The sequence below is a fragment of the Megalobrama amblycephala genome, linkage group LG18 (genome assembly GCF_018812025.1).
Source record: "Megalobrama amblycephala isolate DHTTF-2021 linkage group LG18, ASM1881202v1, whole genome shotgun sequence".
Taxonomy (NCBI): Eukaryota; Metazoa; Chordata; class Actinopteri; order Cypriniformes; family Xenocyprididae; genus Megalobrama; species Megalobrama amblycephala.
Genome location: NC_063061.1, coordinates 11,435,034 through 11,456,129, shown reverse-complemented (window position 1 = coordinate 11,456,129; position 21,096 = coordinate 11,435,034). Strand labels below are relative to the sequence as shown.

At 42.4% G+C, this 21,096-nt stretch overlaps 1 protein-coding gene and 1 pseudogene across 1 annotated transcript; both read right to left on the bottom strand.

The window, feature by feature from the left end:
* Nucleotides 1-14,929: 14,929 nt before the first annotated feature.
* On the bottom strand, nt 14,930-16,893 carry LOC125253347 (annotated as a pseudogene).
* A 1,832-nt stretch (nt 16,894-18,725) lies between these two features.
* Nucleotides 18,726-20,967, bottom strand: LOC125253134 (sialidase-3-like). The gene is made up of 3 exons (XM_048166934.1): nt 20,847-20,967; nt 20,365-20,597; nt 18,726-19,723 (listed from the first exon to the last, which is right to left on the bottom strand). Exons 2-3 carry the CDS (start codon nt 20,593-20,595, stop codon nt 18,758-18,760), a joined length of 1,197 nt encoding a protein of 398 aa, XP_048022891.1. The 5' UTR covers nt 20,596-20,597; nt 20,847-20,967; the 3' UTR covers nt 18,726-18,757.
* Nucleotides 20,968-21,096: the final 129 nt, after the last annotated feature.

Here is a 21,096-nt window from a genome sequence, read left to right as displayed (position 1 = left end):
GAAGATACTGAAAACTCATAATCAAGTAAAGGTACTATTACTTCCCAAAAAAAGTATAGTGTGAGTAGAGTAAAAGTACCTATCCTAAATACCACTCAAAGTAAGAGTAAAAAGTAGCCCCTTTAAAAGTACTCAAGAGTAGTGAGTTGTGAGTATTATGCTGTGACTGTTATTCCACCTTATACCCTGCGAATTAATGTAGCTCACATCAGTGTCGTTCTCTTTTATGGACGTTTCTCAGTTAAAAAATCAAATAAAAACAATTTCTCAAACTGTTTTATTTTCGACTGAAAATCCAGGCATGTACTATTTGAAAAAGCAATCAATAATCAGGTAACATTTATGACAACCATTTTGCAGAGGTCTTCTTGCAGGTTAATAATAATAATATAAGGATTGCAAAGCATTGTAGTAATCTGATTACTCCATGTCATGCAGGCAGGTTACTCAGTAAACAATTGACAGGCCTGCATTTGTGAGACACGTGCACATTCACATTCATGTCGCGAACGTCATGTTTAACTGTGCATTGCTTGCTTGTAATAAGAGTTTCAAAAAAAATTTCAGATTTCAAAACTCACTGATATCAATACAAAGAGGGGAAATCTAAGATCAAATCTATGCCATTGAAGGATGCTCTGTCCCAGCCTGAAAGCACAGAGATGGCACACCTGCATATCAAGCTTCTAATGTCCCATTTTCAGGAACATGAAGATGGACTGTTGTTGCATGCAGATGTGAGTATTTAATTTTCTTCTTTCTACTTTACTGAGTGAGATTATGCATTCTGACTTGTGTATTGTGTGTACTCTACAGGTTGCTGCATCTGCAGCTGATGTTGAGAAGAAACTTAATCTGCATGCAAGTCCTCGTCTCATGTTGTTGGGTTAGTGTCTTATTTTGAGAAGAAACATTGACATACTTGGGAGATACAATAAATAATAAAAACATTTATACAGTTGTTAAAGAACAGTTCATCCAAAAATGAAAATTCTGTCATTGTTTAGCCACCCTCATGTTGTTCAACCTGTATAAATTTCTTTGCGTCCTGAATGCTCCACACTGCTGTATTTTTCCCTACTATGGAAGTCAATGGTGCCCCACAACTGTTGGGTTACAAACATTTTTTCCAAATATATTCCTTTGTGTTCAGAAGTAAACTATGACAGAATTAAATTTTTGGGTGAACAATCCCTTTACAGTGAAGTCTTGTCAATGGCAAATCTTGAAATGAGTTGTGCCAATGTTTTCGTTATTGTTGTTGTAATATATTTTTGGTTTATTCTATTTATTTTTTGCTGGTTTAATTTTTTTTTTACCTTTTAGAATCATCTTCATAAGAATTTTGACACATGATTATCGCATACTATGGTAATTTGTTATATAACTATCTTTAGACACTTAAACACAGAAAAAGGCTTAAAAAGACCTGCAGAGACAAGGTGGTCTCCAAGAAGACGGCAAGGTGGTAAATAAAAAGTCTGCAACAGTTAATCAAAAGGTTGCCACTCTACTGAAAAATCTTGTGGATTTCGAATGGGATTTTATCTAAGTAAGTAAATTTGCACATGAGAACGTTCCTGTTACGTGAGGTGTTGCTGAAGACGAGGCAGTGCAAGGATATCCACAAAAGAACAGTATTTATTATAATCCAGGAGACAGAGACAACTAACTCACAATAACTAACATTCAGAACGGACCAGGAGTGAAGGGAGTGAGTCCAATATATAGGGAGTGATGATGATAGAGTCCAGGTGCAGGTGATGAGTGATGAGGAGCTGACGAGGGAAGTGAGTGCAGGTGAAGAAACACGAGGATCATGGGAAATGGAGTTCCGGGGACAAGGGATCCGTGACAGTACCTCCCCCTCCCGGTAGGCGCGACCTCGCGCCGTAGATGGAACACCGGGGAGGGGGTGGGCGCCCTGGAGACCTCATGCCGGTGCAGGGAGAGGCATGGGTAGGAGTGGAGGTCTCCAGGGCGGGTCCATGAGCCATGGCGGGTCAGGTGTAGCGGGCAGCCATGGCAGGTCAGGTGCGGTGGGCGGCCACGGCGGGTCAGGTGCAGCGGGCAGCCATGGCGGGTCAGGTGCAGTGGGCTGCCATGGCGGGTCAGGTGTAGCGGGCAGCCATGGCGGGTCAGGTGCAGTGGGCGGCCATGGCGGGTCAGGTGCTCTTTGAGGCCCACCCACATGTATCCCACCCCTGGGTACTTGGCCCCCCCCCAAAAAAATACTTGGGGAGGTTAAGGAGGGACTTCAGGAGCCTGAGGAATGGCGTGGGTTTGTGGCAGCGGAGCATGGAGCGGCTGGCTCGGCGGCTGAGGCTGAAGCGGCTGGCTCGGCGGCGGCGGCTGGAGCGGAGGGCTCGGCGGCGGAGGGCTCGGCGGCGGCGGCTGGAGCGGAGGGCCAGTCCATCCCCTCATACTCCACTAGAATCCCTACAGCCACTGGAGCGTGCTCAGAGAGGGCTAGAGCGTGCTCGGAGAGGGCTGGAGCAGGCTCGGAGAGGGCTGGAGCGGGCTCGGAGAGGGCTGGAGCGGGCTTCTTCCTCCTCCTACGCCTTCTGGGCCCAACGGAGGATTGTGGGTCCAGCGTAGACCAGGAAATCAGTTCACTGGAGGGATATGTGGAGGAAGAAGGAGTCTGACCAACTGGCCTGGCCACCTCTGTTTCTGGAGGGACTAGACGGGATTGACACATATCCTGAACCTCATCGACACAGAAATTAGATCTGTTTAAATACAAAATTAGATTGATGGTTTCGCTCAAGGAGAAATAATTTTCAGGTTCATCAAAACGGATAGTGTCATCGTCCAGTCCGTCCAGAAACAGGGTGTTCAAAAGTGCATCTGACCAGTTAGTCAGGAAAGCAAGCTCTACAAACTCCTCCACATACCTCTCCAGTGAACGTCCAATCTGGAAGAGCCCGATGAGTCGGTCCGCCGCTAACATTGTAAAGAGAGGCACAGGAGAAGCGGGAGTCACCGCTTGCAGGAAGATTCCCATCTTTTTGATTGTGGAAATCCAACGGTATTGGTCCGTTCTTCGGTTACGTGAGGTGTTGCTGAAGACGAGGCAGAGCAAGGATATCCACAAAAGAACAGTATTTATTATAATCCAGGAGACAGAGACAACTAACTCACAATAACTAACATTCAGAAAGGACCAGAAGTGAAGGGAGTGAGTCCAATATATAGGGAGTGATGATGATAGAGTCCAGGTGCAGGTGATGAGTGATGATGAGGAGCTGACGAGGGAAGTGAGTGCAGGTGAAGAAACACGAGGATCATGGGAAATGGAGTTCCGGGGACAAGGGATCCGTGACAGTTCCCTGCTAGCTGGGATAAAGGTGCAACTTTTTGCCTTGGAGACATTAAAGTTATTAAAAACTATAGTCTGTTAAACAATTATTAATAAATGGTTGAAAAGACTGCTGTGCAAAAGAGATTGCATTGGTTCTCCTGTTTGACACAATAAGGGCTGTGTTGGATAAATTTGTTTGTGTGTGTGTGTGTGTGTGTGTGTGTGTGTGTGTGTGTGTGTGTTTTATGTAACTGTTACATTCCAATCATCTACATGTCATATGGCTATCGTCCAGCAAATATCTGATGATCTTCCATGTTGCCGCCCATCTATAGTGATTTGAACTCTTTAAAGCTACAGATGGATCCATCATGTTTACTGGACGTGGGGAAAGCATTAGTTGAGGACTTCAGTTTTCATTCCAATCTGTGTAATATGTTTGTGATGGCGATATTTGGTGTATCTGGAAAAATTAGAGAATAAATTATTTATGAGCCTACACTTGTAAAATGCATGTTAGGCACATGAACTATAAACACTGAGATAATTATCTCTCATGTGAAAAAGGAATTATGGTCTCCACCTTGACAGTCACAGCCCTGCACAAACTTATCAAAACACCACAACAGCTTATCTTTACTGAGCACTCAAATAATACTGAAGAACTGAAAATGTGTGATACAGAAGAATGAGCAGAAGCAACAGACTGCAACATGTTACTGTTTCCCTCTAGTTATTTTTTCTAAAAGTGCTTAAGGATTTCAAGAATAAAACTTGAAAATTAAACTAAAAATCTGAATTAAAACTGCTTCTTGCATATTTTACTGCTGCATAAACAAAAAAAAAAAGAGATAAAAACACTTTATCAATTGTGAGCATCCACTGAGACTCTTATGGATGATCAACTATGACAGATACCAACCAGAGGCATCCAAGGGTTGCATTCTCTTTTATGGTAACATTTTACAATAAGGTTAATTAGTTAACATTACTTAACTACATTAGTTAACATGAACTAATATTGAACTGCACTTATGCAGCATTTGTCACAGACACGTCAGGCTCCACCTCCCTGCAATACCCACGCACTCAATCACTGGAGTTCTAATCACCACCACCTGCACATCATCATCCCCGCAATCACCAGCACTATATAACCCACACTCACACACACAGTTGTTGTCCGGTCTCGTTTGATATACAGACTCTTGTATACTTACCTAAAGGACTCCAACCAGCTACTTACTTGCTTCCAGCGATCCCAATCTCTCCAGCGTCTCCAGTCTTCCTTCTGTGTTCCTCCCTCCGTGTGTGTGAGTGTTCCTCGTCTGCCATTCTCCATCTCATCAACCACGACTTCCATCTACAAGCAACAAAGGACAGTATCAATTCCATATCGTCACATTGAGCTCTCTATCCACCGTTTACTCACCTGCTCATTGCTGTACTCCAATAAACAACCTTCTGCCTCCATGCCGTCTGTACCGTAACAGAAGACCGGACCTGCAAAGTACGACAGGATATCAGCATGAGCCAACCAGACTCTTTCCAGGAGCTCGTGAGCGCGCTGCGCCGAGCACTCACTCCACCACAACCACCGTCACCGCCACCAGCACCTGTCGCCGCTTCCTCGTTCACTTCTTCGTTTCACACTCCAACCCAGCACGCCAGTCCCATGGCCAGGCCGGCGCCCTACTCAGGATTGGCGGAGGATTGCAGCGGATTCCTCCTGCAATGTGAGCTGGTCCTGGAGATGCAATCGCAACTTTACCCCATCGACACCTCTAAAGTCACCTTCATAATCTCACAGCTACAAGGAAAAGCTCTCCGTTGGGCAGACGCACTCTGGATTCAAAAAAACCCTGTGGTAAAATCATATTCTGCCTTCGTCTCTCACTTCCGCGAAGTCTTTGGAAAACCCCTTTCGGATTCATCAGTCAGTGAGAAACTCTATAATTTGAGACAAGGGTCTAACACTGTGAGTGATTATGCATTGCAGTTCCGTACTCTGGCTTCCAGCAGCGGATGGAATGAACAAGCCCTCATCACTTCCTTCCGCCAGGGGTTGGAACCGAAGCTGCGATTGCATCTCGCTGCATACGAGGACAACATCGGCCTCGAACGCTTCATCCAACTCGCCATCCGTGTAGGCACTCGTATGCAGTCGTGTCTCGAAGAGCACCAGGGCCAGCCACTTCCTCAACATCTCCTCCGTCGGTCCGAACCCGTCAGCTCCCCAGAACCAGCCAGCGAACCCATGCAAATAGAGAATTCTCGGCTCTCCCCTACTGAACAACAGCGCCGGCTGACCCTGAATTTGTGCCTCTACTGCGCCTCTCCCGGGCATGTACTCTCCGCATGCCCAACGTGCCCTCCAAGACCTCTGGTGAGTGCCATCCTTCCCTCCTTACTCCAGATGAAACCACTCACTACCGTCGTAAACCTTACTGCTGCAAATGTGTCTGTTCCAGTTGTCGCGCTCCTCGATTCAGGGTCAGCCGGGATCTTCATCTCCGGGACCCTCTGTCGTCAACTCAAGCTCAAAACCTCGCCTTCGCCTAGTATCTATCAAGCCCACTCCATCACCGGAAAGCCCCTAGGCCGCAAGAAGATCAGCCGCTGTGCTGGACCACTGCAACTCCGTGTTGGCATCTCTTATGTCGAAGACATCCACCTGCTGGTTCTGGAGGAATCCACTGCTGACGTGGTTCTAGGGCGCCCGTGGCTCGAACAACACAGCCCAACCATCTCCTGTTGCACGGGCGAGATCCTGAAGTGGGGTGAACACTGTTTCTCAAACTACTTCTCCGGGTTTCCTGTTCCTCCATCTCCACGTTCTAAAGAAATCACAGTCTGTGCTACCTCCATCGAGAGCCCCATCGAGAAACGATCCATCGACATTCCATCCTGTTACGCCCCCTTCAGCGACGTCTTCTGCCCGCAACGAGCCTCCAAATTACCTCCACACCGGCCATGGGACTGTGCCATAAATCTGCTACCGGGTGAGCCAGTGCCACGGGGAAGGATCTATCCCCTATCTGTGCCGGAGGAGAAGGCCATGGAGGACTACATTGAAGAGGCCCTAAAGCAAGGATACATCCGTCCGTCTACTTCCCCTGCTGCTTCCAGCTTCTTCTTCGTGGCCAAAAAGGACGGAGGCTTGCTGCCCTGTATTGATAACCGCTCACTCAACAAGATAACCATCAAATTCCGTTACCCACTTCCCCTCATCCCAGCGGCCCTGGAACATCTCCGTGGTGCCACTGTGTTCACCAAGCTGGACCTCCGCAGCGCGTACAACCTCATCCGGATACGCGAGGGGGGCAAGTGGAAGACCGCCTTTGTCACGCCCACCGGCCATTACGAATATCTGGTCATGCCCTATGGACTAGTCAACGCCCCCTCCGTATTCCAGGATTTCATTCATGAGGTGCTCCGGGAGTTTCTCCATAAATTCGTGTTGGTGTATATCGATGACATCCTCATCTACTCCCGGAGCTTGGCCGAACATCGCCACCACGTTGCGGAGGTCCTCAAGCGCTTACGGCAGTTCCAGCTGTTCCTCAAGGCGGAAAAATGCTCCTTCCACCAGTCATCCGTCCACTTCCTCGGATACTACATTGATCACAGTGGCATCCGGATGGACGAGGGGAAGGTGGATGCCATCCGGTCCTGGCCCACTCCTACAACTGTAAAAGAACTCCAACGCTTCCTAGGCTTCTCCAATTTCTACCGTCGTTTCATCAAAGGCTACAGTTCCATCATCTACCCACTTACCAACCTCCTTCGCCACCAGCCCAAGTCTCTGTCCTGGTCCGAAGATGCCACAAAAGCCTTTGAAGCCCTCAAGAGTGCCTTCACCACCGCTCCCCTCCTCGTCCACCCTGATCCCAACCGACCTTTCGTCGTAGAAGTGGACGCATCTACCACAGGAGTGGGAGCGGTCCTCTCACAGCAGCAGGGGCAACCAAGAAGACTCCATCCATGCGCCTTCTTCTCCCGCAAGCTCAACCCGGCGGAGGTCAACTATGACATCGGTGACCGTGAGCTCCTGGCCGTCAAGCTCGCGTTGGAGGAATGGAGGCATTGGCTGGAGGGAGCCAAACACCCCTTTCAAGTTCTGACCGACCATAAAAACCTGGAGTATCTCAAAGCTGCAAAAAGATTAAACCCCCGTCAAGCTCGCTGGGCCATGTTCTTTTCAAGATTCGACTTCACTATCTTCTATCGTCCTGGCTCCAAGAATCTTAAGACTGAAGCCTTATCCCGTCTCCATGCTCCCGATGAGAAAACAAACTCCAGAAACCGTTCTTCCAGAATCCATCTTCGTAAATCCCATCCAGTGGTCTGAAGAAACTCTGCCCTCCTCCAATGCCTCCACCCACACTCCGCCGGGTTGCCCACAGGGTCTCCAGTACATCACCAGAGCACGACGCACTCAACTCATCCACGCAGCTCACTCATCACTTGGCACTGGTCACCCGGGGGTCAATGAGACCCTCTCGCTGCTTAAAGCACGCTTCTGGTGGCCCAACTTGGCCAGGGATGTCAGAAGGTACGTGCAGGGCTGCAGGGAGTGCGCCATCTCCAAGAGCTCTCGTCATCTGCCGGCCGGCAAGCTCAATCCTCTGCCCGTTCCTGAGCGACCATGGTCACACCTGGGAGTTGACTTTATAACAGATCTCCCACCTTCTGACGGTCACACCTGCATCCTCGTGGTAGTGGATTGATTCTCCAAGGCCTGCCGGCTGATTCCTCTCCAAGGTCTACCTACCGCTCTCACCACTGCAGAATTAATGTTCAACCACATCTTCCATTACTATGGCATCCCCGAGGACATTGTATCTGACAGGGGCCCCCAGTTCATCTCCCGGGTCTGGAAGGCCTTCTTGTCGCTCCTGGGTGTGAATGTAAGTCTGGATCGTCTGGATACCACCCTCAGACGAACGGGCAGACGGAACGGAAGATCCAAGAGATCGGCCGCTTCCTGCGTACCTTCTGCCACGGCCACCAGGACTCCTGGAACCAGTACCTGGGTTGGGCCGAGTACGCCCAGAACTCCCTCCGTCAGCCTTCCACCGGATTAACACCTTTTCAATGCGTACTCGGCTACCAACCCCCACTGTTCCCCTGGGACGGGGAACCCTCCAACGTTCCTGCTGTCGACTACTGGTTCCGGGAGAGCGAGAGGGTATGGGACTCAGCTCACCATCAGCTGCAGAGGGCCCTGCGCAGACGCAGGATGACAGCCGACCTTCGTCGCTCCAACGCTCCCAACTACAAACCTGGGCAGAAGGTCTGGCTGTCAACCAGAGACATCAGACTGCGTCTGCCATGCAAGAAGCTGAGTCCCCGCTTCATTGGCCCGTTCACCATCATTCAGCAGATCAACCCCATCACGTATCATCTTCAGCTCCCTCCACAATACAAGATTCATCCCACTTTCCATGTGTCTCTATTGAAACCTCTCCACCCTTCTCTCTCTCCTTCCACAGAGCCTGACTTGGCAGCCGCCGAGCACCCCCTTCCACTTCTTCTGGAGGATGGAGCTGCATACGAGGTTTGTGAAATTCTGGACTCCCGGCGCCGTGGTGGTCTCCTGGAATACCTCGTAGACTGGGAGGGCTACGGGCCAGAGGAGCGGTCGTGGGTCCCGCGGAAAGACATCCTTGATCCCAACCTGCTACAAGCCTTCCACACCAGCCACCTGGACAGACCTGCCCCACGCCCTCGAGGTCGGCCACCACGACGTCGGGGTCCTTGGCCCTCAGGAGCGGGCCGTGGGAGGGGGGGTACTGTCACAGACACGTCAGGTTCCACCTCCCTGCAATACCCACGCACTCAATCACCGGAGTTCTAATCACCGCCACCTGCACGTCATCATCCCCGCAATCACCAGCACTATATAACCCACACTCACACACACAGTTGTTGTCCGGTCTCGTTTGATATACAGACTCATGTATACTTACCTAAAGGACTCCAACCAGCTACTTACCTGCTACCAGCGATCCCAATCTCTCCAGAGTCTCCAGTCTTCCTTCTGTGTTCCTCCCTCCGTGTGTGTGAGTGTTCCTCGTCTGCCATTCTCCATCTCATCAACCACGACTTCCATCTACAAGCAACAAAGGACAGTATCAATTCCATATCGTCACATTGAACTCTCTATCCACTGTTTACTCACCTGCTCATTGCTGTATTCCAATAAACAACCTTACTTGCTTTTACTTCTGCCTCCGTGCCGTCTGTACCGTAACAGCATTAATATTAATTAATGATTAATGATATTAATCTTTGTTTGGGAACACCTTGCAGAATCTGTGAAAATGTGAATAATTTTATCAAAATAAGAGAGATCATACAAAATGCATGTTATTTTTTATTTAGTACTGTCCTGAGTAAGATATTTTACAAAAAATATGTTTATATATAGTCCACAAGACAAAAAAATAGAATTTATTCAAAAAAATTGAATTTATTAAAATGACCCCGTTCAAAAGTTTGGGAACCATTGGTTCTTAATACTGTGTGTGGTTACCTGATGATCTACGACTGCTTTTCTGTTTTGTGATGGTTGTTCATGAGTCTCTTGTTTGTCCTGAGCAGTTAAACTGAGCTTTGTTCTTCAGAAAAATCCTCCAGCTCCTGCAGATTCTTCAGTTTTTCAAGCATCTTTTGCGTATTTGAACCCTTTCCAGCAGTGACTGTAGGATTTTGAGATCCATCTTTTCACACTTAAGACAACTGAGGGACTCAAACACAACTATTAAAAAGGTTCAAACATTCACTGATGCTCCAGAAGGAAACACGATGCATTAACAGCCGGGGGGTGAAAACTTTTTGAATTTGAAGATCAAGGTAAATTGTACTTAATTTGTCTTCTGGCAAACATTTAAGTGTCTTATGTTGCTTCTGAAGGGCAGTACTAAATTAAAAAAAAAAAAAATTTCTTAACAAAATAAGAAAAAATTGGACATCTTTATCCTGTTCAAAAGTTTTCACCCCCCAGCATTTTACCATCAGTGGTGGGAAGAGTACTGAAAACTCATAATCAAGTAAAAGTACTTCCCAAAAAATTTATAGTGTGAGTAGAGTAAAAGTACCTATCCTAAATACCACTCAAAGTAAGAGTAAAAAGTAGCCCCTTTAAAAGTACTCAAGAGTAGTGAGTTGTGAGTATTATGCTGTGACTATTATTCCACCTTATACCCTGCGAATTATTGTAGCTCACATCAGTGTCGTTCTCTTTTATGGACGTTTCTCAGTTAAAAAATAAAAACAATTTCTCAAACTGTTTTATTTTCGACTGAAAATCCAGGCATGTACTATTTGAAAAAGCAATCAATAATCAGGTAACATTTATGACAACCATTTTGCAGAGGTCTTCTTGCAGGTTAATAATAATATAAGGTTGCAAAGCATTGTAGTAATCTGATTACTTCATGTCATGCAGGCAGGTTACTCAGTAAACAATTGACAGGCCTGCATTTGTGAGACATGTGCACATTCACATTCATGTCGCGAACGTCATGTTTAACTGTGCATTGCTTGCTTGTAATAAGAGTTTCAAAAAAATTTTCAGATTTCAAAACTCACTGTTATCAACACAAAGAGGGGAAATCTAAGCTCAAATCTATGCCATTGAAGGATGCTCTGTCCCAGCCTGAAAGCACAGAGATGGCACACCTGCATATCAAGCTTCTAATGTCCCATTTTCAGGAACATGAAGATGGACTGTTGTTGCATGCAGATGTGAGTATTTAATTTTCTTCTTTCTACTTTACTAAGTGAGATTATGTACTCTGACTTGTGCATTGTGTGTACTCTACAGGTTGCTGCATCTGCAGCTGATGTTGAGAAGAAACTTAATCTGCATGCAAGTCCTCGTCTCATTTTGCTGAGTTAGTGTCTTATAGGATGTTAAGAAGAAACATTGACATACGAGGGAGATACAATAAATAATAACAACATTTATACAGTTGTTAAAGAACAGTTCATTCAAAAATGACAATTCTGTCAATGTTTAGCCACCCTCATGTTGTTCAACCTGTATAAATTTCTTTGCTCCTGAATGCTCCACACTGCTGTATTTTTCCCTAGTATGGAAGTCAAGTGGTGCCCCACATCTGAAATGCTGATACGATGGATAATAAGCCTAGAGGGTCGTGTTATTTGTGAGTGTGTCCAGTCATAAGTTTTCCTTGTTGCTTTTTTTTACCTTTCAGAATCATCTTCATAAGAATTTGATGATTGAGACACATGATTCTTGCATACCATGGTAATTTGTAATATATAACTGTCTTTAGACAATTGGAATAAACCCAGAAAGAGGCTCAAAGACCTGCAGAGGCAATGTGGTCTCCAAGAAGACGGGCAAGGTGGTGAATAAAAAGTCTTTAACAGTTAAAGGTGCTAAAGAGGATGTTTTGTTTTATACATTTTTGCAATATTACTTGAAACTGTCTTTACTAACTGATAAAAGTCTATTTATTAGGTGCACTGAAAGGAATAATATTAATATACATCAACTGTGCATGAGGTAGGGCCTTAAAAACATCAGCCATGATGGCCCTCTGGCTTGTCAATCACTGCCGTGACGTTCCTTGTGAGAGACGTGCGCGGATTGGCCCTCTGGCTTGTCAATCACTGCCGTGACGTTCCTTGTGAGAGACGTGCGCGGATTGGCCCTCTGGCTTGTCAATCACTGCCGTGACGTTCCTTGTGAGAGACGTGCGCGGATTGGCCCTCTGGCTTGTCAATCACTGCCGTGACGTTCTTTGTGAGAGACGTGCGCGGATTGGCCCTCTGGCTTGTCAATCACTGCCGTGACGTTCTTTGTGAGAGACGTGCGCGGATTGGCCCTCTGGCTTGTCAATCACCATAGACATATAATTGTCAATCACTGCCATGACGTTCCTTGTGAGAGACGCACGGATGCGCGCTCCAGTAACTTTCCACACTCTACAGGCGCCGCATGCAATGTTTTTGTCAGGAGACAGGAGTAAACAACTGCAGATTATGAGTTACCTGCGGTGAGTCCGACCAGTCCGACCTAATGAATCCACGAACACGACAGAGCGAATGCCGGTGGTAAACACTCGTGTTCCCATACTCATGCACAAGTTTTGGGAGGCGTTCCCTTGAAAACTCAGTAACAGTCTTTGGTTTCTCAGTCGACGAAAAGATCCTTTTTAGCACCTTTAATCAAAAGGTTGCCCCTCTACTGACAAATCTTGTGGATTTCGAATGGGATTTCATCTATGTAGGTAAATTTGCACATACACACCTATTTCTGTGCTTCCCATTAAAGTAATTTAATTTTAATTTCAGATGTGCTTTACAATGTATTACTAAAATGTGTCTTTCCAAACCCGTATAAGACTTGTTCATCTTCACAACTCAAATTAAGTTTCTTTTTTTAAAAAAATGAAATATTCCTGTTTACACAGCCTACACAACTACTACTTTTAAAGGGTTAGTTCACCCAAAAATGAAAATTCTGTCATTAATTTCTCACCCTCATTAATTACTCATCTTGTCGTACCACACCCGTAAGATCTTTGTTCGTCACAAATTAAGATACTTTTGATTAAATCCGACAGGTATATGACTCTTCCACAAACAGCAATATAATCAACACTTTCAAGGTCCAGAAAGGTACTGAAGTTATCGTTAAAACAGTCGTCGTGACCACAGTGGTTCAACCTTAATTTTATGAAGCGACAAAAATACAAATAAAAAATAACGACTTTATTCAACAATATCTTCTCTTTTGTGTCATTCTTATATGTTGTTTACATCTCTTGTCGCTTCATAAAATTAAGGTTGAACCACTGCAGTCACATCAACTGTTTTAACAATGTCTTTAGTACCTTTGTGGACCTTGAAAGTGTTGATTATATTGCTGTCTATGGAGGAGTCATATACCTCTTAGATTTCATCAAAAATATCATCATTTGTGTTCTGAAATAAACAAAGGTCCCGACATGAGGGTGAGTAATTAATGACAGAAATTTCATTTTTGGGTGAACTAACCCTTTAAGGTTTTTAAAGTAATCCAGGAGACTCCAGCAGTTTAAATTTATCTGATGAAGAAACACAAGTGCATTGTGTGTGCGGGGAAAAAACTAACACTTGCACCATTAGCACCATGACGCATGCGTGTTAAACATACTAAGTGTGAATGGATTTTCGCTTCATAAAATTGAGGTTAAACCCCTGGAGTCACATGGGTTACTTTAATGATGCCTTTACTACCTTTCTGGGGCTTGAAAGTGCTATTTGTGCAGGGCTGTCAAGTAGAGCTTTGTTTTTTATCCAACACAGCCCTTATTGTGTCATACAAGAGAACTAATATATATATATATATATATATATATATATATATATATATATATATATATACAGTATATATATATATATATATATATATATATATATATATATACAGTATATATATATACAGCCTAACATGTAGGAGCAGGAGCAAGAGCAGGGAAAGCAGCTACAAAAAACAACCTACAAAAAACCAAACCATTACCCCCTAAACACAAACTGACAGCGAAAATCGGATTTATTTATTTAGTTAAGTTAGCTGATAAAATGCTTAAATGCTAGTGGCAAATGTTGAGCATTATTTCCAATTTGGGGGAAGCATCGCCTAGGCTGAGGCAAGCAAGACATATTTCCAACAATTGTGTTGCTGTGCCAAATTTAAAAAATTGTATGGGTTCTATAGAGTGGTGCAAGTATCAATTTGTGTGCCAAAACACAGAAATAGTGGCATTTTAAACTTCCGGTTCCATGTCCTGAGCAGTAGGTTTTTTGAATGGGATTTTGGTTAAATGGCTGAAATAGGTCTGTATGAACCAAGTTCAAGACACTTCAATCATAAAATACATCAGTATTACCCCACTCGTGAAGTTGTTACAGCCTCGTTGTGTTTATAATTGTGCTCTTAAGGATTTTTAAGAGGTATCTTAACATTAGTAAAACTTATTAAAATCTGAATTAAAAGTACTGCATGCACATTTTACTGCTGCAAAGAACCAAAAAACCCACACTGTATCAATTGTGAGCATCCACTGGGACCCTTATGGACACTCAATGACAGATACCAACCAGAGGCATGCAAGGGTTGCATTCAAGGCACAATATGTAAGAATTTTGGATTAAAATATCCCAAAACCACTAGAACAGTGTTATATATTTTGTGCACTGACTTGTGTACTTACATTATCCCAGATGTTTCCAAGATTGTTTTAATCCAGAGAAATAAATGATTTAATTTTGCTCACCAAGGCGGCATTTATTGGATAAAAAAAAATACAGTAAAAACAGTAATATTGTGAAATATTATTACAACTTAAAATAACTGTTCTCCATTTTAATATTTTAAAATGTAATTTATTCCTGTGAAGGCAAAGCTGATTTTTCATCAGCTATAGCAGTCTTCAGTGTAACATTTATTATTATTAGCAATGTTGAAAACAGTTGTTCTGCTTAATATTCTTGTGGAAACCATAATACCTTTTAAAAAATCCTACTGAGCTTTTGAACTGCAATGCATATGATCTTCATATTTTTATTAATTTTGTGAGTACTTGTGTATTTATTTTTTAATTTTAATCATTTGCAAACTAAAAGAAAATGACTTTTTTTTTTCTTCTCCAGTCTCATTCAGCGCGCTTGGTCTAAATGATGTTGCTGAGTTTAAAAAGGACAAAGGCTATCCCTTCAACCTCACTTCTCTCTCCACATTCCATGAGACAGGCAAAGTGTTTTCCATCCCCACACTGAGCCAGATCTGAGTATCCACTTGGACCATCATGGATGATTAATTTACAATCCTCCCATCCAGAGGCATCCCACGGGGTTTTATTCAAGTAGACGCCAAGGCACGTTCTCTTGCTTGGATTGGTTGGATGGCAATAGAGTAGCCATGTTTTTTCAGGCGCTTGATCAGGGGCAAAACTAAACACACTTCCTTGGCAACCATGTCCGGTCTCCGTCAGCTTATGTGCAGATGAAGGCTTTTCAAAAGCTTCTCCGTTACTCTCACTTAGAGCCTCAAATCTGTAGCCAGATGTACTTCGAGCATTGCAGTACAGTGTACTGTTACCTTCGTCGTCTATGATCTCAGCCATCTGACACTCACAAGACTCACCATCCATACGTTTTCCTGCTTGCCAAGTGGTTCCTTTATCATCACTGTAGAATGTGAATGCATGTGATGTGGGCTTACAGTTGAGTGAGTGGCAAGGATATACATAGGCTGGATAATCAGTCTCCCGCTCTTCATTTGAACACCATGTCCTGGTCCAACAGCAAAGGTGGCCCAGTCCTTCACCTGCTCACCGATCACATCTGCTGTCAAATCTGTAATATGGCTCCAGGTTTTGCCAGTGTCCTTACTGGTTATGTAACAAAGTCGTGCCTGATTCTTATTTTTATGTATTTGTTTGTGTTCAGAAACCCCAACAGGAACAGTGATGAAAAACAGAAAGAGGGTCTTGGAATCTCTCTCATAGACCGGACATGGATTCATGCTGCGGTGGTTTGGTTGACAAGCTGAAGAGAGCAACTCATGATCACCATTCCACTGAAAATATAATTATAAAATAATAATAATAAACATTACAATGATAGTATTCAGTTTTTATTAAAAATGTGTGCAAATCTTGTATTAAAATGCAAAGATTATGCTCATTATATGCCACTCACCAAATAAATGGACATGAAATATTGATTTGAGTTGAAATTATTTTATAATTATACCTGTATGTTACCTTGAAACATCCACTAAGAAAAAAAGTGTACATTAAAATGTACAAAACATGTGGTGTAGCAACATTGCAAGATTATTACAGGCCTAATATTAATACTGAAGCTCAAGAGAACTATGTAATAACGTACAAAACTAAATAGTAATGTAAATATTAATACAAAGTCTCACCTCAACTCTTCCATCCTTCCATATTCCTTTTCTCATCACAAGGACATCTGCATCTGTGTCATCTGCAGTTTTCCGCTTTTCAGCAAAAGCAAGGAAGGTTTGATTGTCACTATCATAGAAGAGAGCTGGAATTCTGTATGTCACCTGCTTTCTTTCAGAATTTGTTGCTCCTGTTTGAATAGTGTTGTTACTGGAAATGGCCTTGATTTGCTTCCTGGTTGTGTTTTGTCCATTATTAAATTTAAGTCCTAGAAATAGAATAAGCAGTTTTATATTAGCACATATGTAGTTAGGTCTTATAGAGGGCTTTAATGAAGGAGTGCATCGAATATTTTTGCTGTACCCTGTCCTTCCTTCATTTGGCTATTCTTTCCATATCCATAGAGAGACTAAATTGTGCAACGTGTGTATTTCCCTTACTTGGATCAAATTACAAGCAGTTAAATCACAATGCCACGAAGCACATGCACAACAAATAATTTAAGTAAATGATAACAACATGAAAGCAAAAGTAACGGTTCGATGCTTGCCGTCTTGAGGCGAAGAGTTACTTTTAGCAAAACTTTCTCCCGTTGTTTTTCGGGGACAATCTGTAGCTGTCTTTTAAAGCCTACATATGCCAGTACATAGCAACGTGACGCAAGTTAATATGATACCGCATGAATGAACTTCATACTCACAGAAATGCTCTTTTCTGCTACACAAGTGAAAGTACAGTAGTACTGCAGACTAGGCTACCCATTTCCTGCTACCCTGAAACCAAACTTGATCTTACACACGCTGGGTCTTTTTTTTTTTTTTAATGCGACAGTAAAACGCGTAATACAACATTTAACAATCCCTATCCGTGTGCTTAAATGTTTATTTATACAAATATCCAGACTATTTAGTTGTGCTTAAGTGTTTATTTATAAAAATATCCAGTTTTTCAGTTTACTGTACAAGGTCATGGTAACAGGAGGACTGACAACTTAAGATCGCCCCCTACTGACATATCTAACAAAATATATGATGAAATGTTAAAATTAGACTTTTTTTAAGAGTTCAAATCCTGAAATGATACTGAATAATGCACAAACTGGGAGGAAGACAACTTAAAATCGTTTTAATATTATATATTAGTACAATATAATGTCCATCTTGATTAAAATCATAACCACACTAAAATTATCCATATTATTTCTTAGTGTTGTAGTCAAGACCACCTAGACCAAGACAAGTCCAACACTTTGGGGGGTTGAGACCAAGACGAGACCAAGACCAAGGCAAGACTAGCACTCCTCAAATTCATCTGAAAGATCCACATTTTTTCTTTTCAATAATTTTTATTTTTAATCAATAATTACAATTAGAATAATATGACACTATATAGAGCTGTCACCAATCAGTTGAAATCACTAGCAATAAAATTCATCTTTACACTGCAGAGGTGGAGCACAAGTTGCATCTGAATTGGTACAATTACAAATGCATAAATGATGTTGAGATTAATGTTAAAAAATAAAATTTTGTTTATTGAACATTTGTAAAAAAAAAAAAAAAAAAAAAAAAATTCAATATCACGTTTCCAATTGTGCTCATATTTGTGAAGCATCCCTCTTTCTTGTGATTTAAAGGGTTAATTCACCCAAAAATGAAAATAGTGTCATTAATTACTCACCCTCATGTCATTCTACACCCGTAAGACCTTCGTTCATCTTCGGAACACAAATTAAGATATTTTTGATAAAATCCGATGACTAAAGTGAGGCCTCTATTGAGAGCAAAGTACACAGAACCTCTCAAGATCCATAAAGGTACTAAAGACATATTTAAAACAGTTCATGTGAGTACAGTGGTTCAACCTTAATATTATAAAGCGATGAGAATGCTTTTTGTACGCCAAAAAACCCCCCAAAAAACAAAATACGACTTTTCAACAATATCTATTAATGGGCGATTTCAAAACACTGCTTCGAATCTTTAGTTTCGAATCAGTGGTTCAGAGTGCCAAAGTCATGTGATTTCAGCAGTTTGGCATATATGTGTGTGTTTAAGTATCAATCACCTGTTTTTATTGTCCAAGCATAATTAGTATTTTAACTTTAGCATGCAGTTATGCAGTCATTTCAGTGAATGCTCTCAAAGGGTTATGACATACAAATGAGCAGTGACCACCTTTAAGTCCTACAACTAAGGTCAATAGGCATATAATAGGCATATGTCTTATATTACAAAAAATAAATACAAGGTAAAGCATGTCTTACATGTATCAAGCCAGTGCCAATAAAGGCATAATTCAATTATCACAATAACAGCTTAATTTGTTATATCAGGACAGTTTCATGATTTCAAGAGCTGCTGGGATTCACCTCAGATAAATGCATCTGAATTCAAAATACTGCTATTTTCTCACCTGTTTTTTGTAACCTTGCAGAAAAATCTAAATCTAACCCAGAAGCAAATGTAAAAAGATCCCATAGGAAGTCCTAATAAAGTTCATTTACTCTTTCATCATTTCAAGTGCACAATACATCGCTGAGCTTGAATTCTACAAAGGCTATCTCTTCAATCTCACTTTTTTCTCCACACTCCATGAGGCAGGCAAATCGCTCCTCACACTGCGTCAAGTCCGAGTATCCACTGGGGCCCTTATGGATGATCCATGGTCGGCTCCAACCAGAAGAACTCAAGGGTGATTTATTCAAGTAAACTCCAAGATCCCTCCTTTTCTTTTTATTAGTTGGATGAGAGTAGAGTAACCAAGTTTTTGTGTCTGACTGCGTCAAGCAATCACTTGGTTTCTTCTCCTCTTCCTCCGACAGCTCGGGCACAGGGAAGCTCAACACGCTACCTTGGCAGCCATGATGGGGCTCCACCAGTTTCTTTGCAACGTGAGGATTGTCAAAAGCTGCTCCGCTGCTTTCACTTAAAGCCTCTACTCTATGGCCACGTGTACTACGGGCATTGCAGTACAAATGACTCCGATCAGCATGGTCTATGATCTCAGCCATTTCACATTCACAGGATTTCATTTGGATTTTCCCACCCATCTGCCAGGTGACACCGCAATCATCACTATAGAATGATAAAGCATGAGACCTGACTATGAGTGGAAAATGAAAGGGAAAACACCTACAGTGTATGTAATAAGCATAAGCTGGAATGATTAGTCTTCCGCTTTTCATCTGAATCCCATGTCCTGGTCCAACTGCAAAAGTAGCCCAGTTGCAAATCTCATCTCCGATAACACTATCTGTTAAATCTGTTAACTTGCTCCAGTTCTGGCCATAGTCTGTACTAGTAATGTAACACAGCCGGGCTTGGTTCCTACCCGTAGCAATCTGGTGATACTCTGTGGTTTCACCCGATATGCAGACAAAGAACAGATAGATGGTTTTGGATTTCCTCTCATAGACTGGACAAGGATTCATAGTGCGATGATTTTTCAAACAGGCAGAAGATAGTGTCTGAACAGGAGACCACTGCAAACAATGACAATTCATTAACTTGCATATATTGAATGATAAACATACATTATTGTTCAAACGTTTGGGCTTGGTAAGATTTTTCTTATGTTTTAAAAAGAAGTCTCTTATGCTAACCTAGGCAGCAATTATTTGATCAAAAAAATATAGTAAAACAGTAATATTGTGAAATATTATTACAATATAAAATAACTTCTATTTGAATATATTTTAAAATGCAATTTATTCCTGTGATGGCAAAGCTGAATTCTCAGCAGCCATGAATCCAGTCTTCAGTGTCACATAATTCTCATTCTAATATGCTGATTTATTGGTCAAGAAACATTTCTTCTTATTAATATCAATGTTGAAAACAGTTGTGATGCTTAAAATATTGATATATTTTTCTCAGGATTCTTTGATGAATAAAAAGGCAAAAGTACAGCATTTATTTGAAATAAAATATCTTTTAATAATGTAAAAGTCTTTACTGTCACTTTTAAATGTTTTAATACGTCCTTGCTGACTGAAAGCAATTTATTTACTGCCCCCAATAAAAAAAATCTTACTGACCCCAATTTTTTTTTATCAGTAGAGTATATTATTAAATATAAATACATTTATACATATAATATACTGTATATGAAAAATGTAATTACTTGAAGGGATCCATTTTGCAGTGAGCCTCTCCTCATGACCAACACTTCTGCATCACTGTCACGTGGAGATTTGCGCTTTTCAGCAAAGGCAAGGAAAGTCTGACCATCACTGATGTAGATAAGAGCAGGAATTCTGTATGTTTTACCATCCTTCTGTTGGAATAAAGCTGTTCGTGCAGGGAGAGCTTGCTGGAGTTTGGGGTAGCTTTTTGACGCCATGCTGTCAATCATTCCTAGGCAAACAAACATATAGGAATATATGACACGTTGTAATGCAGTAGACTTTGAACTTTCTGGCATGTGCGTGCACAAATATCTAGAAACGTTTTGTTTTTGAGACGTCTTGAGAAAATACTGGTCCTGCTGAACGGGAAATATTAAGTCAAGGTTCAGTGGTTACTTACATATGCATAGTTAAATCAAACGATACAACGTCAAACCCTATTATTAAAAATATTAAGGCGAAAACGGACAATACATACAATCTGTACAGTTCGCCTTCCATATATTGCATCTCATTAGCAATCCGTTCGGAATTTACAGTATTGTGTGAGGAAGCTCCCCGTCTCCAGCTTCCTCCACTGCGGACAGCCGGTCCAGAGAGGAAAGAGGAAACTAATGCATTGTGGGACATGTAGTTCCGAACCATCAAGCACGCTGTAACTTATTCCAGTCACTTGTATTCATTCAGCGGGCTCTTGAATAACTGTTTGTTCTATCAATTTACGATTT